Here is a 16,861-nt window from a genome sequence, read left to right on the forward strand (position 1 = left end):
GAAGCGAACGGGGTGAGAGAACGTCGGATGTTTGCGGTGCAAAAGTCGTGCTAAGTTTATACTGCTACGCTGAATCTCATAAATACAGAACGCCCGGAAATATGCCTCCTTGCTCGGGCGAAACGATCACGCTTCATATGCGCCAGCGAGGGCACCGGCGTCCAGGTGTGCACCATTGGCGAACAGGTAATCCTGGGCCTCAACGTCCTTTCTCTCCGTGATAACGTAATTCATGTCATGATGTATCGTGAAGCCGACGACCACCTCGCGGAACGGGTGCGAGAGGTTGCACGGCTGGAAATTGAAGCGGAACAGTGACTGTGACGAGAGACGGGGGTCAGAGATAAAGACAACAAGGTTGTTGTATCATGGGACGGCTTTGGGAAAAAATTCACTCACCTCGACGATGGCTTTGTTCAGCTCCATCGTAGCAATTCCACGCCCGAGACAGCCGAACCGTCCATAGCCGAACGCGAGACCGACCACGTCGGTCATCTTGGTCACTCGATCTTTCTCCGCCTGACTGCTGTCCACAGCTAGCCAGCGCTCCGGCCGGAAGACCTCCACATCCGGCCCGAAGGTCTTCGCGTCGCGCATCATTCCCCAGGAGTTCCAGCCGATCTGCGTGCCACCGGGAGCGAACTTCTTGACGCCGTCGACGTCGATGTCCACGCCGCCTGCCGGGACTTCCTTGGCTAGAAGACCGGTGACGGGAGGCGAAAGGCGAAAGGTTTCCTTGATGCATGCCTGGAGATATGGTAGTTGGCGCGCCTCGGAGTCCTTGATCACGGGTCGGCTGATCTTCTTCGCTCTGATGCCCGCGCGCATTTCGGCGAGGACACGGTCGAGCACGGGCGGGGAGGTGGAAATATAATGAATGGCCAGCCGTAGGGCCGAAGCGGTGCTGTCGGATCCGGCGGTAATTTGCGTCAAGGTCTCGCTCTCGAGCTCCTCCATGCCGAGACCCTTTTTGATGAATGAGCCCAACATGTCCTGCCGTACGATGGGGGCGTTGCCGAAGCGCTCTCGGACGCGCTCGGCGGCGAAGCCCATGACGCGCCCGAGACCTCGCTTATCGGTCGAGCTGGGCATCGCGGCCTTGATGAACGAAATGTTCGTAAGTCGGGTCAGTTCGGAGTAGACGCCGAAGACGATGATGGCGGGGAGCATCTGCGCCAGGTTTTCCAGGTAGCCGAAAGGATCCTCATCGTTGTCCAGAAAGCCGAATGTTTGGCCAAAGGCGATCGTGGAGATGACATCGAGGGTGAAATACGTGGTGATTCTCGCGAGATCGAGAGATTTGTATGCGCCGGATGCGGGTTGCGCGAGGTATTTCTCGTTGATGAGGTCGAAGAATTTCAGCAGTTTGGAGTCGATTTCACTTTCGAGGTGTTTGTTCTCTTTGCCGGAGTAGCCCGGGGCCATGCGGTTGCGGATATGATCATGTTTCTCTTCGTCAATATAGGATGTGATGTTGTCGCGTTCCGGATGGAGCTTGAGTGCTCTGTACCATTGTCCGCGAGTGAAGGAAGATCTCACTGCATTCATTCGCCTGAACAGCTCAGGGTCCGCCGTCACCAACATACGAGGGCCAATCCGTGCCGTTGATCCTGTGCCTTAAATCAACCACGATGCTCTCTCTAATTCACACCGATGTAATTTGAAAATTCGCCGTGTACAGGTCTGATCGCACACGCAGCCGGCGCAATTCCAGCGAGATCATTGCGACTTACCATATTTTCGGTTCAAGGCCGTGAAGCGCAAGTTCATCTCTCCGCTGCCCTGCGTGCGGAGGAGCCATATCCGTGACCAGCCAGCTGACCAATGGCCACCAAACTGCTTCAGTGCATTGTTTCGCGAAGTCGCACGCACGACGTAGATGGCCACAAAGGCCAAGCTGACGAGAAGGACCGTTGAGAGCATTGGAACGCCCAACCCGAAGTCATGCGATCAGCCGGTGCAACACAGTAGGCGGTCGGGGGTGCAATCCCGGTCAGTTTTCGCACACGCGCGTCTCGATAACGACGGTGTGCGAGGGATTGCTGAAATGATCGAGGAGCAGGCGATGTGTTGTCAGGTTCCAGAGCGCTGGGTCGTCCGAGGCAGTAGTTAATATAATGAGAATCACGACAGTGGAGGGGGAGACAAGGTATGCAGGATGGACAATGCAGTCAGGATCCACTTGTCATCCTCGCACGTCGACTACCGCACAAAGAAGGATGAGAGGTGCAGGGAAGGTGCCCGGTTATGTTCATGAGTGGGAAGGTCTCCGAGGCCGTCGACGTCGCATCAGAAATGTGTGATGCGAGGGAGCATAGGTACAGCAGTGGACAGGTCCAAAGGCCACGATATGTGACAGGGCGATACATTAGCCTACACCTTCAAAGATCCTGGTCTTCTAGCTTTCATCACACATTACTTCTTTCTGCCACTGGTGAACTCTACGGGAAAGTGGATGTGCAATTGAGGGTGTGTATATGAGCGCAGCGCAGCACAGTATGTACAGCACCGACACGGCACATGCTGTCTGTACGTGTCATCCATCATTCGGACGATGCTTCCATCACCCTGTTGGCCACTTCGATAGCACTCCAATAGCACGAATAGACACGACCGCGCCGCAGTACCGAGGACTAGTCCAATCCGCCTTGAACAAAAAGATTCTAGCCTCCGGAAGCAATTCGTGTGGGTGGGTTGCCGTCAACGGGAATTTCACGCTTTCGATATCGCCGGACTCGCATTGTCTACCCGTCATCACAGTAGTTGCATGCAACTTGGCCGACGGCGCCCATTCCCGCCCTTCCACTGACCCGCCGACCCTTCCTTGGCTCGAGTTGCCCAAAATTTCCGAAAGTCTGTCGGAGAAGTCGTGATGATGATACACTGATGATCCAGCAGGTTTCCAGGATCCGTTGGAGAGTTATTATTTGCACGAGAACCAGCCCTGTCGCTGTTCCGAGATGAAAATTCCTCGTCCAAGTTGTCTTGCAGCATGGATAACCCAGACACGATGCCGATACGTAATTAGCACGCTGCTATACGGCTCTGACCATCACACACCTAGCCGATGACTTGCCCAACAACTGTCGGCAGCGCGTCAGTGTGCTCGCTCGGTAGTGGGACGATGGATGGGGATGACATCCGTGAAACCGCCCGGGCGTCCAGCAAGCGACCTTCGGGTGGAATTTCCAGCCTCACATTCTCCGTTACCTGCTGAATGCAATGAACATAATCTTACGCATTCCTTCTTTTGACGCCGAGATGGACATTCAACGAGACGAAAGAGGATCAAGCATCGATTCGATCCAATAAAGTCTTCGTTGTTGTAGACTTGGGAAATTATTCTCACGTTGAGCCGAAGCTCCACTACATGTACTGCACTGTACTGCACTGCATGAACAGGGTTGTTTTCTTTCACACCAACGCGCGGCGTGCCCGTGGTGGACACAGCAATTAGAGTCAACCTGCACGTGCTGCTCATCTGCGGCGTTCGTCATGCATGATGGACAGCCACATCCCTCGCGCAGAGCAGAACTGGGCATGGACAAAGACATGGGATGCCACTGATGATAACCTGGAAATCTTGGAAGAGTCTGAATGTGATATGTGCTTTGGAGTCTCAACCAGATAAGGACTCCTATGCGCGGATCGGCTCGGCCTCTAGTAAACATGTGGATGCAGAACGTGGTCAGAGCGACTTGCCGATGATCAACAAGGACCGGAGCGTGATAACAACGATGCGAGACAAAGAACATGATAAGCGGACGAGCAAGATCTCCCGATGCCCACGTTTTGTCGCCGTTTCGTCAGAGGTGCCCGTGCAGGCGTCCGTCCGTTGTCTCCGGTATGGCGAAACTCGGGGGCTCACAGAGGAAATGATTTACAATGGCTGTCCAGGCACAGTATCTCAGCGCAACGCGCTCTAAAGAGCATTGGAAACAACCTTGGAAATAATGTACTGTATGGATCCTGATGACAATAATCATTCAGTGGGGTTGAATGCTCTTCTCCCCACCTGGCATCCCTGAACTCCAGCTTCACTCGAGTGGGGTGATTCGGTTTTCATCAACATCCAGCCCTGGAGTGCTTGAATCCTGGAACTGTACACCCACCCACCTGTTCGCAGAAACAGAGTTCGAACAAATGGTGAGAACGCGTTCCGCATGACGGACGTGTCATGCTCATTCGCTCCAGGTTGATTCCGTCCCTTGTGTCCCTCTTTCACGCTGCTGTCGTGTTCTTTCACGACCTGTCCAAATTGATTGTGTTTGAGGCTTGCCTAATGGGGTCCGGCGGGGCTATCGCGTAATCCCTCCCGGATCGCGGATCGACTGCCTAGGCGTCGTGCGTTGGGCGGCGTCGGAAGCAAGGATTTCCCCAACAACCCACTCCCTTCACTAATGGTATCACAGCTCAGCACCGTACAGCAGATCATACTAGGTAGCGTCACAGATATAGCGCAGCTGTGTTTGACTGCCAGCTGGTGAACTGTTGATAGTTCGATTACATGCGTCTCATCACATTCGGGCGCATAGGAATATTGGTCTTCCCCACGAGGTCAGTGCCTTTGCCTTTGAACGGGTCGCATACACACGACGCCAGTGTGACCGTAGTGCAATGTGCGGCAGCGACGGCGTCATAGCACTCTGTAGTACACACCTTCTGATTAGATTATCGGACGAGTGTGGCTGTTAGCATGAGTGTGCGCACATGAATGTCGCCGGTTGGACACACATCATTTTGCGCTGTTAGATATATATGTGCCATTTTGCAATCGAATCCTCCGGTCGACTGACGCCTGGATACTTCGATACAGTTCAGCTTACGTGTATCGTCTGCTTGCCAAACTTGACCATCGTCGGCGTTGTTTCCGGTCAGGGTGCCACAATTTCGAGCGTCCGTGCCGACTAGATCATCTACGATGGCCGATCGCGAAGGTTTAAATCAGGGTGCTTACCCTGCGAAACCAGACGCAGCAGATGTCCCGGAGAGGCAATCCAGGCAAAGGCTTAATGATGAGGGCATCGAGACATCTACACCCGAGGCCAGCGTTCAACAGACTGCTCACCATGTAGGCGACAGCATGGATATCGAGGCAAGCTGCGTATCTTCAAACTGCTCCCGGACTAGGCATTGATAGTCGTTCATAGCCTCCGAGTTTCAGCGCGCAGCCAGGCGCTCAGCAAGCCAACGCCTTCGCAACAGATGACTCCGCGAATGGCTCTTCGTCTGCGCGAGGCGAAGAGTCGACAGCGGCGGAGTATCAGGGCATTGCGCCGCCTCCTCCCGGAGTCATTCCTCCACTTGGAGCTATGGCCGAGGAACAGGAGCTTGAAGCTGATGTATGTCCTTCAGAAACAGGAAAAGGCAAAGCCCATTCTGATATCCCCCAAAACAGGAATTCGACAGTGACTCCGCCCTGGGAAGTGATGTGTAAGCCTCGAGTGTGCACACCAGGGACCGATCAAATGCTAACACCAGAGATAGGGAGAGCTTAACAACCAGCGTCGCGGAGTCGATGTATGCATACCGTCAAGAATTTGGAAGAACCTATCATGGTCAGTCGGAGTACCCTGGGTGGGTGATTATGTGATGGCTGATCCGGACCCCCGACAGCGTACAAGGATGGAAAGTACATTTTCCCGAACGACGAGGTATGAGAAATGAACCCGAGATGTCGGAAATGCACAGCTAATAACTAAATAGCGAGAGGCAAACCGCCTAGACCTACAACATCACCTCTTCGCAAAGACATTCGGAAACAGATTGTATTTTGCACCGCTTCACAATCCCAGGAACGCCCTCGACGTCGGCACGGGAACAGGCATTTGGGCCATAGAATTCGCAGACGAATTTCCAAACTGTCAGGTCGTTGGCACTGATCTGAGCCCTGGACAACCATCACTGTAAGGTGCCCGGGCGAACCCCTTTCGCATTCCTAGAAACTAACGGAAGCAGCATTCCTCCAAATCTGAAGTTCGTCATCGACGATGCCGAGGACCAATGGCTTTACGAAACGGGCTTCGACTACATTCATTTGCGCTTGATGGCTGGATGCTTTTCAGACTGGCAGAACCTCTTCAACCAAGCATTTCAGTAAGTCGAAATTTGCGGGCCCATGACATTTCACACGGCGGCTGATGACCATGTAGGAACCTTGAACCAAATGGATGGCTAGAGCTTCAAGACTACGGGCTGCCAGTGAAGTCTGCTGACGGCACTGCCGATGGCACTGATCTTCTACTCTGGGGCGAGCTGTTGTGCGAAGCTGCGAAGAAACTCGGCCGACCGATGGGCTCCGATGCAAGCGAAATGTACGAGAAGTGGATGAGACAAGCCGGCTTCGTCGACATACAACAACGCATGTTCATGTGGCCGACCAACGGTTGGCCCAAGAACCGCTACATGAAGGAGCTTGGTCGCTGGAATCAAGTCAACATCATGGAAGGACTGGAGGGATTCTGTCTCGCACTTCTAACGCGTGGACTGGGATGGCGTAAGGAGGAGGTTGATGTCTTCGTCGCTAAGGTCAACCGCGACCTGGCGAACAAGCACATTCACGGCTACTTCCCTATGCCAGTCACCTATGGCAGGAAACCCTATCCCGGCGAGGTCATATCGAACAGCTAGATGTCGATGATTTCGATCTCAATCAACATCTGTCAAGATACATTGAAGCGCCGGTATACCGTGCACGTGCGTGACGCAGCGCCTGAGCGACAAGTGATACCATTCCTATCTTTGTCACCAACGTCGAAGCCAAAGCAACCTCTTGACAGGGAGATCGGACCGCGTGAATCTAGACGGAGTACACTACACGTAGAGATTGCTAGTACACTTGATTGAGATTGTGCATGCTCGACTGTTGTGTTCCAAGGTTAGCAGACAATCTGGAAGATACTGGAGTACTCGCAACCATCGCTTGATACACCGTCACGCCACCAGCGACGAGGATAACGAGCGAAGCGGCGAGACCTATCACTTGGCGCGCGTGCAGCGCTCCTCCGCTGTTTGCCGCTTGTTTCGTGGATCGAGCTTCCCCATCGGAGGCTGGTCGGTGTCGTTCCGCACTGTTGAACGCCTGGACACCGCCCGCCATGTCGTCATCACTTATGCGCCGGTCCAACACTGATTCACATTCACGTCGTTGTCCATACGCTGATCCTCGGGTCGCTCTGCGATACTTTTGCACTTCCAAATGAGTTGTAGGAGTAGTTGGCAAGACGCTGTCGACATTGGGGACGAATATAACAATCCGGAGATAACGATCCATCTAGATTACTATCACGTGATAACGCCGGACCTGGAATGTGTCATGTGGCTGTCATGTTGGCGCGAAGGTGACGGATACACATGGAAACCGCGCGCACTAGTGTGGCTGAGTGATGAGCCATCGCAGTTGCGCTCCATGTTGCATGCCTGCCTGTATCGCCCCCCGCGATAAGCTGTATATATACCCAGCTCTGCCCAAACTCCTTCCTCCCTCACCTTTCTTCGATTACACCCATCTCTTAACCTTCATCCTCGCCACACTACCGCAATCATGCAGATCTTCGTCAAGACTTGTAGGTACACCAGCAGTTCTGATTCAAATCGCAGTTCTAACCTCTCGCAGTGACCGGAAAGACTATCACCCTTGAGGTGGAGAGCTCTGACACCATCGACAATGTCAAGAGCAAGATCCAGGACAAGGAGGGAATTCCTCCGGACCAACAGCGACTGATCTTCGCCGGCAAGCAGCTTGAGGACGGCCGCACCCTCAGCGACTACAACATTCAGAAGGAGTCGACCCTCCACTTGGTTCTCCGTCTCCGTGGTGGTATGCAGATCTTCGTCAAGACCCTCACCGGCAAGACCATCACTCTTGAGGTTGAGTCGTCCGACACTATCGACAACGTCAAGAGCAAGATTCAAGATAAGGAGGGAATTCCACCGGACCAGCAACGTCTGATCTTCGCCGGCAAGCAGCTCGAGGACGGACGCACTCTCTCAGACTACAACATCCAGAAGGAATCGACCCTCCACCTCGTCCTCCGCCTTCGTGGTGGTATGCAAATCTTCGTCAAGACACTTACCGGAAAGACCATCACACTCGAAGTCGAGTCATCAGACACCATCGACAACGTGAAGTCAAAGATTCAAGATAAGGAAGGTATCCCACCGGACCAACAGCGCCTGATCTTCGCTGGTAAGCAGCTTGAGGACGGCCGAACACTCTCCGACTACAACATCCAGAAAGAGAGCACTCTACACTTGGTGCTCCGTCTTCGCGGTGGCCAGTAGATCTCTTGAGTGTTCACAACGGAGTTACGGAAGCAGCCTCATGCGAGGTAGGGCTTATGATTGATACATCGCCGGCGCGCGACACTGGACCATGAATACTTACTTAGTATAGCATTGATGAAATGATGACTATTTCACAATCATTCAGTTACATGAATTTGTCAGTGATGCTCGATATCGCCGTCGCTGAATAATGCGCCATGTAGTTGGGTGTGAGACGAGATGCGCCCAATTCGCGTAGCGCCGGTAAATTCAAGATCGTGACTACGACCTCATTCAGAACCTAGGCTAGAACTTCCAAATAGCGCTTGGTGCTTTCCGCAGTACTCACACTGCCCGTGTACTGTAGTTGGTCAGGCAGCATCGTTTGTATCATCACAATTTCTACACAAATTGTCCACAAAATATTAAGAAATAGATCGTGTGCATCGCTTGTGAACCTCGCCAAGCATCATCATAATAATCCTCGGCGACGTCTAGAAGGCAGCGTGTCTCCATGCTTTCGTCTTCAAGCAAGTTTATTGCAAATCATCTGGTACATCAAATGGTGCCCTGATGCCGCCGTATTACTTTCATCTGCGACTTGAGCTGTACGCGACACCAGCGCCGAACGTTGGTCGGCATTCATCAGTTGTGCTTGCCACCGAAGCCGACGTCTTCTTGCCTCACGCTGGATCCGACATATTCAAGACCGTCTTTCCGGCGCACAAGACTGTCAAGTGGAAATCCCAAGATCAAATAAATGCTAGTGGAGTGTTTGAAAGTCGAAGCTCGCCGCATCGCTCAGTGACTTCATCTGCTCATACACACCTGCCTGTCGAACAGAGCGAGCCGCATGGCAATGCTCTTTTGCTTCCGGAACGTAGTCTGAACCTTCGAAAAGACATACCGCCGTCTCCTCGTGCTCGATCACACAAGCCGTCCAACTCACTTGCGGCTACCGACTGGCGGTACGACTGCGTCATTATCGAGTGCATCACTATGGAGAACCTGAAAGGCTCAAGTTCTGCCAGCGGTGGCCTGCATACCAAAGCTGTGTATGTTCCGTCCGAGACAACCACGACAAGTGTAGGTTATGGTATCGTGCACCTGTATCGTGATATTGATGAGGCGCCGTCATTAGATGAGATCGCTTCAGCACGAAAGCAAAATGGGAAGAGTACACATGGAAACGTAGATGAGCAGGCCACCAAACAAAAGCAAGATTGCTCTACAGTTTGCATACTGGCAGTTCCGTCCTGGATGTTACCGTCCGACTTGCTCGGATTCGTCGGCGATCAGGCTCGTGAAGATGTGTCACATTTCAGGTTGATCCGCACCGGCAGAGCGAACAAGTACATGGTTCTCATGAAGTTCCGCTCCAGCAAGAAGGCACGGGATTGGCAAAAAGCGAATAATGGTCGAGTTTTCAGTGCGGCCGAGCCGGAGAACTGCCATGTGGTCTTCATTGAATCGGTGGAGTTCGTCTCGCCTGATGCTGATTTGAATCTGTCGAAATTTCCGCACAACACAAATGATCCCTTTACCCAAGCCTCACAAACTGGAACGGGCAAGCAGAGCCTTTCGAGCAAACCTTGGGCACCGCCGCCTCCAAATCTCCTCGAACTTCCCACCTGTCCAGTATGTCTGGAGCGAATGGACGAAACGACCGGTCTATTGACAATCTTATGCCAACATGTTTTCCATTGTGCCTGTTTGGAGAAATGGCGAGGATCAGGATGTCCAGTTTGCAGATATACTCACTCTCCTTCCTTCACCTTTCCCTACCCACGACCTCAGGACGGCACAGATGGAGAGAGGGAACAAGTAGAAACTCTATGTTCCGTCTGCGCCACAGACGCAAATCTCTGGATCTGTCTCATATGCGGCAATATCGGTTGCGGTCGTTACGATGCAGCTCATGCCTACGCGCACTACGAGGCCACAAGCCATTGTTATGCCATGGATATATCATCTCAACACGTTTGGGATTATGCAGGCGATGGGTACGTGCACCGCTTGATACAAAACAAAGCCACCACGGAATTATCTGCAAAGAGTGGACCTGGGGACTTGCCCATACGCAGCAGACATGAGAACGAGGCCTTCCGATCAGAAGCAGGCGATAGCGTGCCTCGGGAGAAGATGGAGAACATGGCTAACGAATATGCCTATCTCCTGACATCGCAACTCGAGGGCCAACGGCGATACTTCGAGGAACAAGTCGAGCGGGCGGTCGACAAGGCTGCAGAAGCCATTGCTCGCGCCGAAGAAGCTAAATCCAAAACTTCCCGCGCCCTCGCCGAGTGTGAAAACCTTCGTTCCGCGCAACAGGAAATGTCAGAGTCACTCGCGCGCGCAGAAAAGGCCGTGGAAAAGTCCGAAACCAGCCGCATCAAATTCGAGCGAATGGCTCGAGACATGTCGTCGAAACTGCGCGAAGAGCGGACGATGAACGAAGGACTCCTCGCGCGGATCAAAGTCGCCGATCAGAAGGCCGAGACAGCCCATGCTGAAGCGGAGGCCGCGAAGTTGGAGAAGAAAGAGCTGGAGGAGATGAATCACGATCTCACCATATTCATCTCCAGTCAGGAAAAGGTCAAGGAGCTTCAAGCACAAGGCGAAGATGTTATGGAGGGATCTGTCTCGGTGCCGGAGCCTGTGAAGAAGGGAAAAGGAAAGGGCAGGAAGAAGTAGACTGCAAGCCGAGAATTGGAAAGGAAGGAGCATTATTGATGGGAGTTTTACAATCAAAGAATTTCCAACCATGTAACCATGTAGCAAATCTTTCGTCGGAGAGCCGAGCTGGAAGTTTGGAAATGGTGCCCTCTGTTAGTCAGGCACTGAGATCTGAAGCTTGAGGATGAGACTTTTCAATGTTATGTAACGCACGAGGAGTGACGTTTTCCTGGCTATGTAATTTATATCCCCTGATATCTGCATCGGCAGGACCTCACATGTTTTTCGAAATCTTTCAACGCCTTCAGCCCAGTCTTGCTACAAAAGCTTTCCACTAGAAATTCAGAATCTGTACCCAACATGCGCAAGGTAGGCGCTCCGCTTTGCTCCAAATCTCCAGCCCCAATAATTCACTGGGTCAAGTGTTGCTGCTGTGATCATCAAAGCCAACCGGACAGCAACGACGCTTGTGAAATCTCGTGGTCTCGATCTGCGTGTCTATCCGGGATTACACTTCTAGCATGTAAGACGGATCTCATACCTATTCATTGATCGATCGAAGTAGCTTCGGCTCTATCTTCAGAGCACGTTGCTTAACGCGATTTATGATGATAGGCGATCAATGGACGGGTTGGTGTTTGCATGACCTCGGTCAGATAGTCGGAAAGTACGAGAGCAGAGTTGGCGGCTGTAGAATTTCCGAGCCAGATACATATATCGCACAAATACATGGAGACAGCCAGCTTCAGGTGACGGGATCTTCGGTGAAAGAATTCCATCCGGACTCATCGTCAATTCCGAACCTGGAAATCTGCAGCTGTGTCTTTTGTCGTTGCAAGACACGCTTTGCAGCCGCGATTGTCGATGAGCTTGACAGATGAGTTGAAGTCGTGCCGTCGGAGACTTCAAGGATCGTCCGATGGCGCGCCTGTGGTATGTTTCTGAGCCCAGCGGAGGACATCCGCTTTGATATCAAGTTTCTGAAAGGCCGGCACCTGCAACTTGGAGACATTGCCTTGAATCGCCGTGGCGATCATGAATTGCTCCTCAAACGCTTGAATCTTCATCTTGACATCCGAAACTTCCGCACCATTCAAATGAGTCTCCACATCCGTGATCTCCTCGCCCCATTGGCCGTCGGTGCTGCATCGGGCGGGAGACCCAGGTCTCGGGCTGCGGACGTTGGAGAACTCGAGTTGCTTTAGCCAGGGCGCGAGAAGTGCTTCGCCGGCAAGCTTGATATAAGCTTCTTTGTAGCAGAAAAAGGTGTAGAAGCGACGCAGTTTGGCTTCGATTAGGAGATCGGAATTGAATCGTACGGTCTGTCCCGAGCTGGCTTTTACGGTGATTATCTTGTCTCGTTGGATGCATCGGTCATGTCGTCCGAGTTCCTCGCGTTGAAGGATTGTTCCGTCTAGAAGCGTGACGTAGTCCACGTCGTACTTCATCGTCCATCGCTCCTCGTCACTGAATACGAAGTCGTAAATGTCGATCCAGGAATCCAGTCCTTCCGAATCGATAGTCCTGTAGTCATCTCGCTCGTTCACGCAGACAATATCTGTGCCAACCATAACATCCTGCTCAGGATGAGCGCCGGAGCTTATAAGACCTTGAACGTCCCCACCTGCGCCGTACTCGTGTCGTTGTTTGCCGTCCCATCCGATCAAAGTCACCAAACCTGCCTGATGCGAAACGTTGAAGTCGATGCCTTCGATCGGTCTCCCTGCAGTATCGACTGCGCAGGGCTTGCCGTGTCGTCGGTCGTTCTTGCGAGAGATGATCACATTATTCCAAGGGATGTCCAATGCCTTTGATATGAATAAACGCTTCAGAAGTGCACTGGCCAGACTCATCTTAGCGTCGGGCAGGAACATTTTGGATGAGACCGTTTTCTGCTCTTCGGTTGATAGCAGCGCCATCGCCTCAGAACCTCCAGCAGCATTCCAAATATTATTGTCTCTGCCAGCCGGCCATAGCGATCGGGTGTCGAGGAGCCAGCAAACCAACGCATACCGCCCTCCTGTGTTGTCAATCGACGGAGCCTTTTGTGGCAATGCTCCGTCAGCCGAAGGCGTTGCCGGAAGACTTGTGACCATCGAGGATAGATTCAGAAAGTCTTTATCGTTCACTGGTAATGCTGTGTGTGTCGAAGCGGATAGCTTGCGAGCGGAGACCGATAGTCCAGATGACATTTCGCACACGATTCTGGCGCTTGCTTCTACTACGAGATCATTGAGAGGTCTCCCAGCGGCGAAGCGACCGAAGCGACCAAAGCGACAGCCGAGCGCAAATTGTTGGACTGTCACGCGTTCTCTACGCTTTCATTAGGTATGTTGAATGTGGTTCAGCGGAGTGTGAAGATGCAGTCTCTCGCGAGTGCCGATCGATCATATGAGACGATGACTTCTAAAGCGTCGAATACCGATGACAAGTGTGAGATGATGATTGGAGCGAGAACGTGACATCGGACTATCAAATACTCGCCATCTCACTATGTATATAAAAAACGAACGCCCACAGTGTGCTTGAAAGACGGCCTTCGAGAGGATAACGTTGGTGGAGGCCTGTACGAGTGGGGGGATTCTATAATCGATAAGCATCCTTCAGCGGCGTGTCATGTTTGGGAATTCTCGGCCGCAGCAGCTGAAGTACTGTGCAACTTTTGTCATCAGAGTCCCATCGACACACTGCGGTGTTGAATTCGGTCATGTCCGTTTCAATGTTCTCGAAGTTTCGGCAAGGGAAGAATGTCATGGACATCACAATGCCGCAGAGCCGGAGAGTCGGTCGACCTGCAAGAAGGGCAACAATCACGACACGCTACCGGCAAACGGGTGTCTATCAACGGTTTGGCATGTGCTGCATATAATCATCAACAACAACCCCCCAAGTCAACAGTAATAACGGTCTGTCCATATTGATATATCAAAACATGACGCTGTAGACACCGTACCATAGAACCCCGGAAAACGATCCTGCATTGCCCCGAAATAGACCTGCAGTCTTATGTACGTTTTGCGTGACTCGAGGTCGGCCTTGTCAAGTTGCCTAGGCGGTGTTCCTATGATCTCCCAACGAGCCACGGCGTACATCCGTTTCTTATCGCGCGAGTTCATACCCTGTGTTGACTCGAGTAGAAGATTATCGCCAAGTCAGCGCCTGATCAAAATATGTTTCGGTTGCGCGTATCGAGGAGGCAGCAGTCCGAGCTGCGTCCTTGGTGGTAACCGATGCCAGTATCATTATCAGGTTAGACAGGTGGACCATCAATTCGCTTCATGCGGACGACACGGCTGACATGTCCGGTCCGGTACCTGATTGCATGGACAGATTTTGGCCCCGCAAGAGAACTTCGCGGAGAAGTCGCCCGAGTGCGGCGGAAATGATGGTGGTGACGGTCAGCTCTGCCGTCACCAGCCGGCGGGCCAGAACATGAGAGTGCGGTGCATGAAGGTCTATTTTCGTCGAATACTTTCGCGTAGATGGGCAACATTTGATGATAGCAGTAGTAACATTGACGACAATATCTTTCTTCCAGGTTTCCACAAATCCGAAGGTTCTGCGGTGGTGCGATTTGGCGCGGCGTCCGCTGGGCGGCGTTGTCGAGGACCTGTTTGTGAATTATTGCCTACCTGGGCAGATGGTCTGTATGTCCTGGTTGGAGCCGGGCGGTGGTAGTAGTCACGGGTGGCTAGAATTTGATCCCGTCATCCATTGAAAAAGGTTCACAGGCACGACAGGCTGGCAGACAGGGTCGTATGGTAGTGACTGGCATGTGAAAAATTGTTCCCTACCAACACAGGTGCCATCACGACATTGCTCACTTTTGTCACTCTCCTACCTCATTGCGTCTCCTGGTTAGCATTTGAAGTGGGTGCAGAATGACTTCACGAATTGTTGTGGGAGTGCTTGCCCTCCAGGGTGCGTTTGCAGAACATATCGTGCTGCTCCGCAAGGCAGCCGGCACGTGCTCCGACCCATCTTTGAACTACGAATTCATCGAAGTCAGGACTCCGGCGGAGCTGGCACGATGTGATGCACTGGTGCTACCCGGAGGCGAGAGTACCGCCATATCGTTGATTGCGGAGCGAACGGGTCTATTGGAACCGCTACGGGATTTTGTAAAGGTTCAGAGAAAGCCGGTATGGGGCACCTGTGCGGGCTTGATTCTGCTGGCAGAAAGTGCCAACAAGTCCAAGGCCACCGGCCAGGAGCTCATCGGCGGCCTCGACGTTCGCGTACATCGCAACTACTTTGGGCGGCAAGTGGAGAGTTTCGAGGCTGACCTCGACCTGGTCTTCCTCCCGAACCAGCCACGTTTCCGCTCCGTCTTCATCAGAGCCCCGGTCGTAGAGAAGATCCTCGAGCCGGCATCAACGTCGGAGCCGACACTGGAAACACTGACGGCGGACTTGGCCCTCACCGCTACCACGGTCCTTGCTCCACCACGACAATCAACCACATCGCCCGTTGAGATCATGTGTCGATTACCCGGTCGAGCTCGAGCACTTCGTGACAAGTCTATCACAGCCGAAGATCTTGGCGAGGATGGCGATATCGTCGCGGTCAGGCAGGGGAACGTGTTTGGTATGGCGTTCCATCCGGAGCTGACCGGAGATGAGCGCATTCATGCCTGGTGGTTGCAGGAGGTCGTTCGGCTCAAATCGACTGTCGATGTATGAGTATCCGGATGCGGCCTCGACGATCGACGACAAACAGACTTGATCTGCACATTCATTCGCTGCCCACCATGAACTTTAAAATATCCCTAGAATACAGAATTGCTTTCCCGAGTCGTTGAGTGTGACCTGACCATTTCGGTTGCCGGCGTCATACGCAAACGCACCATAATCCGCATCTCTTACAAAAGCCCTATCGATACACGTGCCAGATCCGCCAGACGAAGCCGTCGCTCATGAACGGCCGTATTCGTCTGCGTATCGATCTTCCTGAACTAATCGCCCATAACCGCCACGGCCGGGGTCGAACTCTTCGCGGTATTCATCGCGTACCTGTCCGCCTGACCTACCTCGTCCGTATTGTCTACCCTCCGCAAAGCCTTCGTCGAGGTCGGCACGGATGATTCTTTCATCAAGCTTCGTGCCGCCCACATATTTCAGGCAATCCAACGCGTCCTGATGCGTGTAGTATTCCACAAAGCAAAACCCGCACGGGGTTTTGTTGAATCGATCTAGGCCCATCACCAGGCGCTTGATCTCACCACATGTGCTAAAGAGCGAGTGTATCTGCTCCTCCGTGGTGTAGAAGCTCAAGTTGCCCACGTACAAGGTCGTCGCGTTTGCGAGCTTGTCTTCGACTTCTGGAGAGGGCGCACGATCGGCTTCCTCGTCGTCGCGATTGTTACGGCGGCGTTTCTTATTCTGCGTTGCACGTGTTTTAGCATCTGCTGATCTGTCGAAAGCGAGCGGCGCAAATCCAGCCCGGTGCATACCTTGCTCATCGCGTAGGACGATGGCTTGTCTAGCCTATCGACGGTATTCTGCATCGTGAATTGCTGCCCAGGCATATTGGAAGACAATATACAGGTAACCTTGCGCACTCGAGGGGAGTCCGTCACCGATGGTCAACTAATATGGCGTCGGGGGGAGACAGAATGCAAAGTCGCGAACCTTGGAAAGCGATCACTAGCACGCGATTATGTCAGCATTATGTGGCCGGGGAACAGTCCGGGGAGCTTGACGCGAATTTCGGGCGAGGCTAGTAACTAAGGGCGCGTTACCTTGGACGCAAACGTTCAATAGCACTACATACCTATCTGTTGGAATTGACAACTTGCTGCAGCAGCAGAGTATTGAGCTGATTCCTTTCCTTTATTAACTTGCATCTGCACCAGGGATGCTCGTCCCACTGTTGACCGTCTCACCAAGCATTTCAAGACATTCCCACCACTAAATCTGTA

General features: G+C 52.7%; 7 protein-coding genes across 7 annotated transcripts; 4 read left to right on the forward strand and 3 right to left on the reverse strand.

Moving 5' to 3' along the window:
• Positions 1-206: 206 nt before the first annotated feature.
• On the reverse strand, positions 207-2,283 carry K489DRAFT_339933 (putative P450 monooxygenase). Its single transcript, XM_033602254.1, has 2 exons — positions 1,734-2,283; positions 207-1,610 (listed from the first exon to the last, which is right to left on the reverse strand). The coding sequence occupies exons 1-2, from the start codon at positions 1,921-1,923 to the stop codon at positions 367-369; spliced, it is 1,434 nt and encodes a 477-aa protein (XP_033459353.1). The 5' UTR covers positions 1,924-2,283; the 3' UTR covers positions 207-366.
• A 3,029-nt stretch (positions 2,284-5,312) lies between these two features.
• K489DRAFT_389212 (S-adenosyl-L-methionine-dependent methyltransferase) lies at positions 5,313-6,630 on the forward strand (the record flags this gene model as incomplete). Its single annotated transcript, XM_033606488.1, has 6 exons — positions 5,313-5,433; positions 5,484-5,558; positions 5,617-5,654; positions 5,707-5,906; positions 5,959-6,096; positions 6,153-6,630. The coding sequence occupies 6 exons, from the start codon at positions 5,313-5,315 to the stop codon at positions 6,628-6,630; spliced, it is 1,050 nt and encodes a 349-aa protein (XP_033459354.1).
• A 913-nt stretch (positions 6,631-7,543) lies between these two features.
• Positions 7,544-8,283, forward strand: K489DRAFT_389213 (ubiquitin; the record flags this gene model as incomplete). Its single annotated transcript, XM_033606489.1, has 2 exons — positions 7,544-7,565; positions 7,616-8,283. The coding sequence occupies 2 exons, from the start codon at positions 7,544-7,546 to the stop codon at positions 8,281-8,283; spliced, it is 690 nt and encodes a 229-aa protein (XP_033459355.1).
• Positions 8,284-8,659: 376 nt separating this feature from the next.
• Positions 8,660-11,349, forward strand: K489DRAFT_381069 (zf-UBP-domain-containing protein). The gene has a single exon (XM_033605030.1). It carries the CDS (start codon positions 8,839-8,841, stop codon positions 10,957-10,959), a length of 2,121 nt encoding a protein of 706 aa, XP_033459356.1. The 5' UTR covers positions 8,660-8,838; the 3' UTR covers positions 10,960-11,349.
• A 497-nt stretch (positions 11,350-11,846) lies between these two features.
• K489DRAFT_389215 (putative phosphopantetheinyl transferase) lies at positions 11,847-13,897 on the reverse strand (the record flags this gene model as incomplete). The annotated part of the gene is made up of 2 exons (XM_033606490.1): positions 11,847-12,983; positions 13,895-13,897. 2 exons carry the CDS (start codon positions 13,895-13,897, stop codon positions 11,847-11,849), a joined length of 1,140 nt encoding a protein of 379 aa, XP_033459357.1.
• Positions 13,898-14,822: 925 nt separating this feature from the next.
• K489DRAFT_320852 (SNO glutamine amidotransferase) lies at positions 14,823-15,623 on the forward strand (the record flags this gene model as incomplete). The annotated part of the gene is made up of 1 exon (XM_033601497.1): positions 14,823-15,623. One exon carries the CDS (start codon positions 14,823-14,825, stop codon positions 15,621-15,623), a length of 801 nt encoding a protein of 266 aa, XP_033459358.1.
• A 264-nt stretch (positions 15,624-15,887) lies between these two features.
• On the reverse strand, positions 15,888-16,447 carry K489DRAFT_300690 (RNA-binding domain-containing protein; the record flags this gene model as incomplete). Its single annotated transcript, XM_033600410.1, has 2 exons — positions 15,888-16,322; positions 16,394-16,447. Coding segments are annotated over 2 exons (489 nt in total), but the record flags the coding sequence as incomplete, so codon positions are not given.
• Between the last annotated feature and the right edge of the window lie 414 nt (positions 16,448-16,861).

The sequence above is a fragment of the Dissoconium aciculare genome (genome assembly GCF_010015565.1).
Source record: "Dissoconium aciculare CBS 342.82 unplaced genomic scaffold K489scaffold_7, whole genome shotgun sequence".
Taxonomy (NCBI): Eukaryota; Fungi; Ascomycota; class Dothideomycetes; order Mycosphaerellales; family Dissoconiaceae; genus Dissoconium; species Dissoconium aciculare.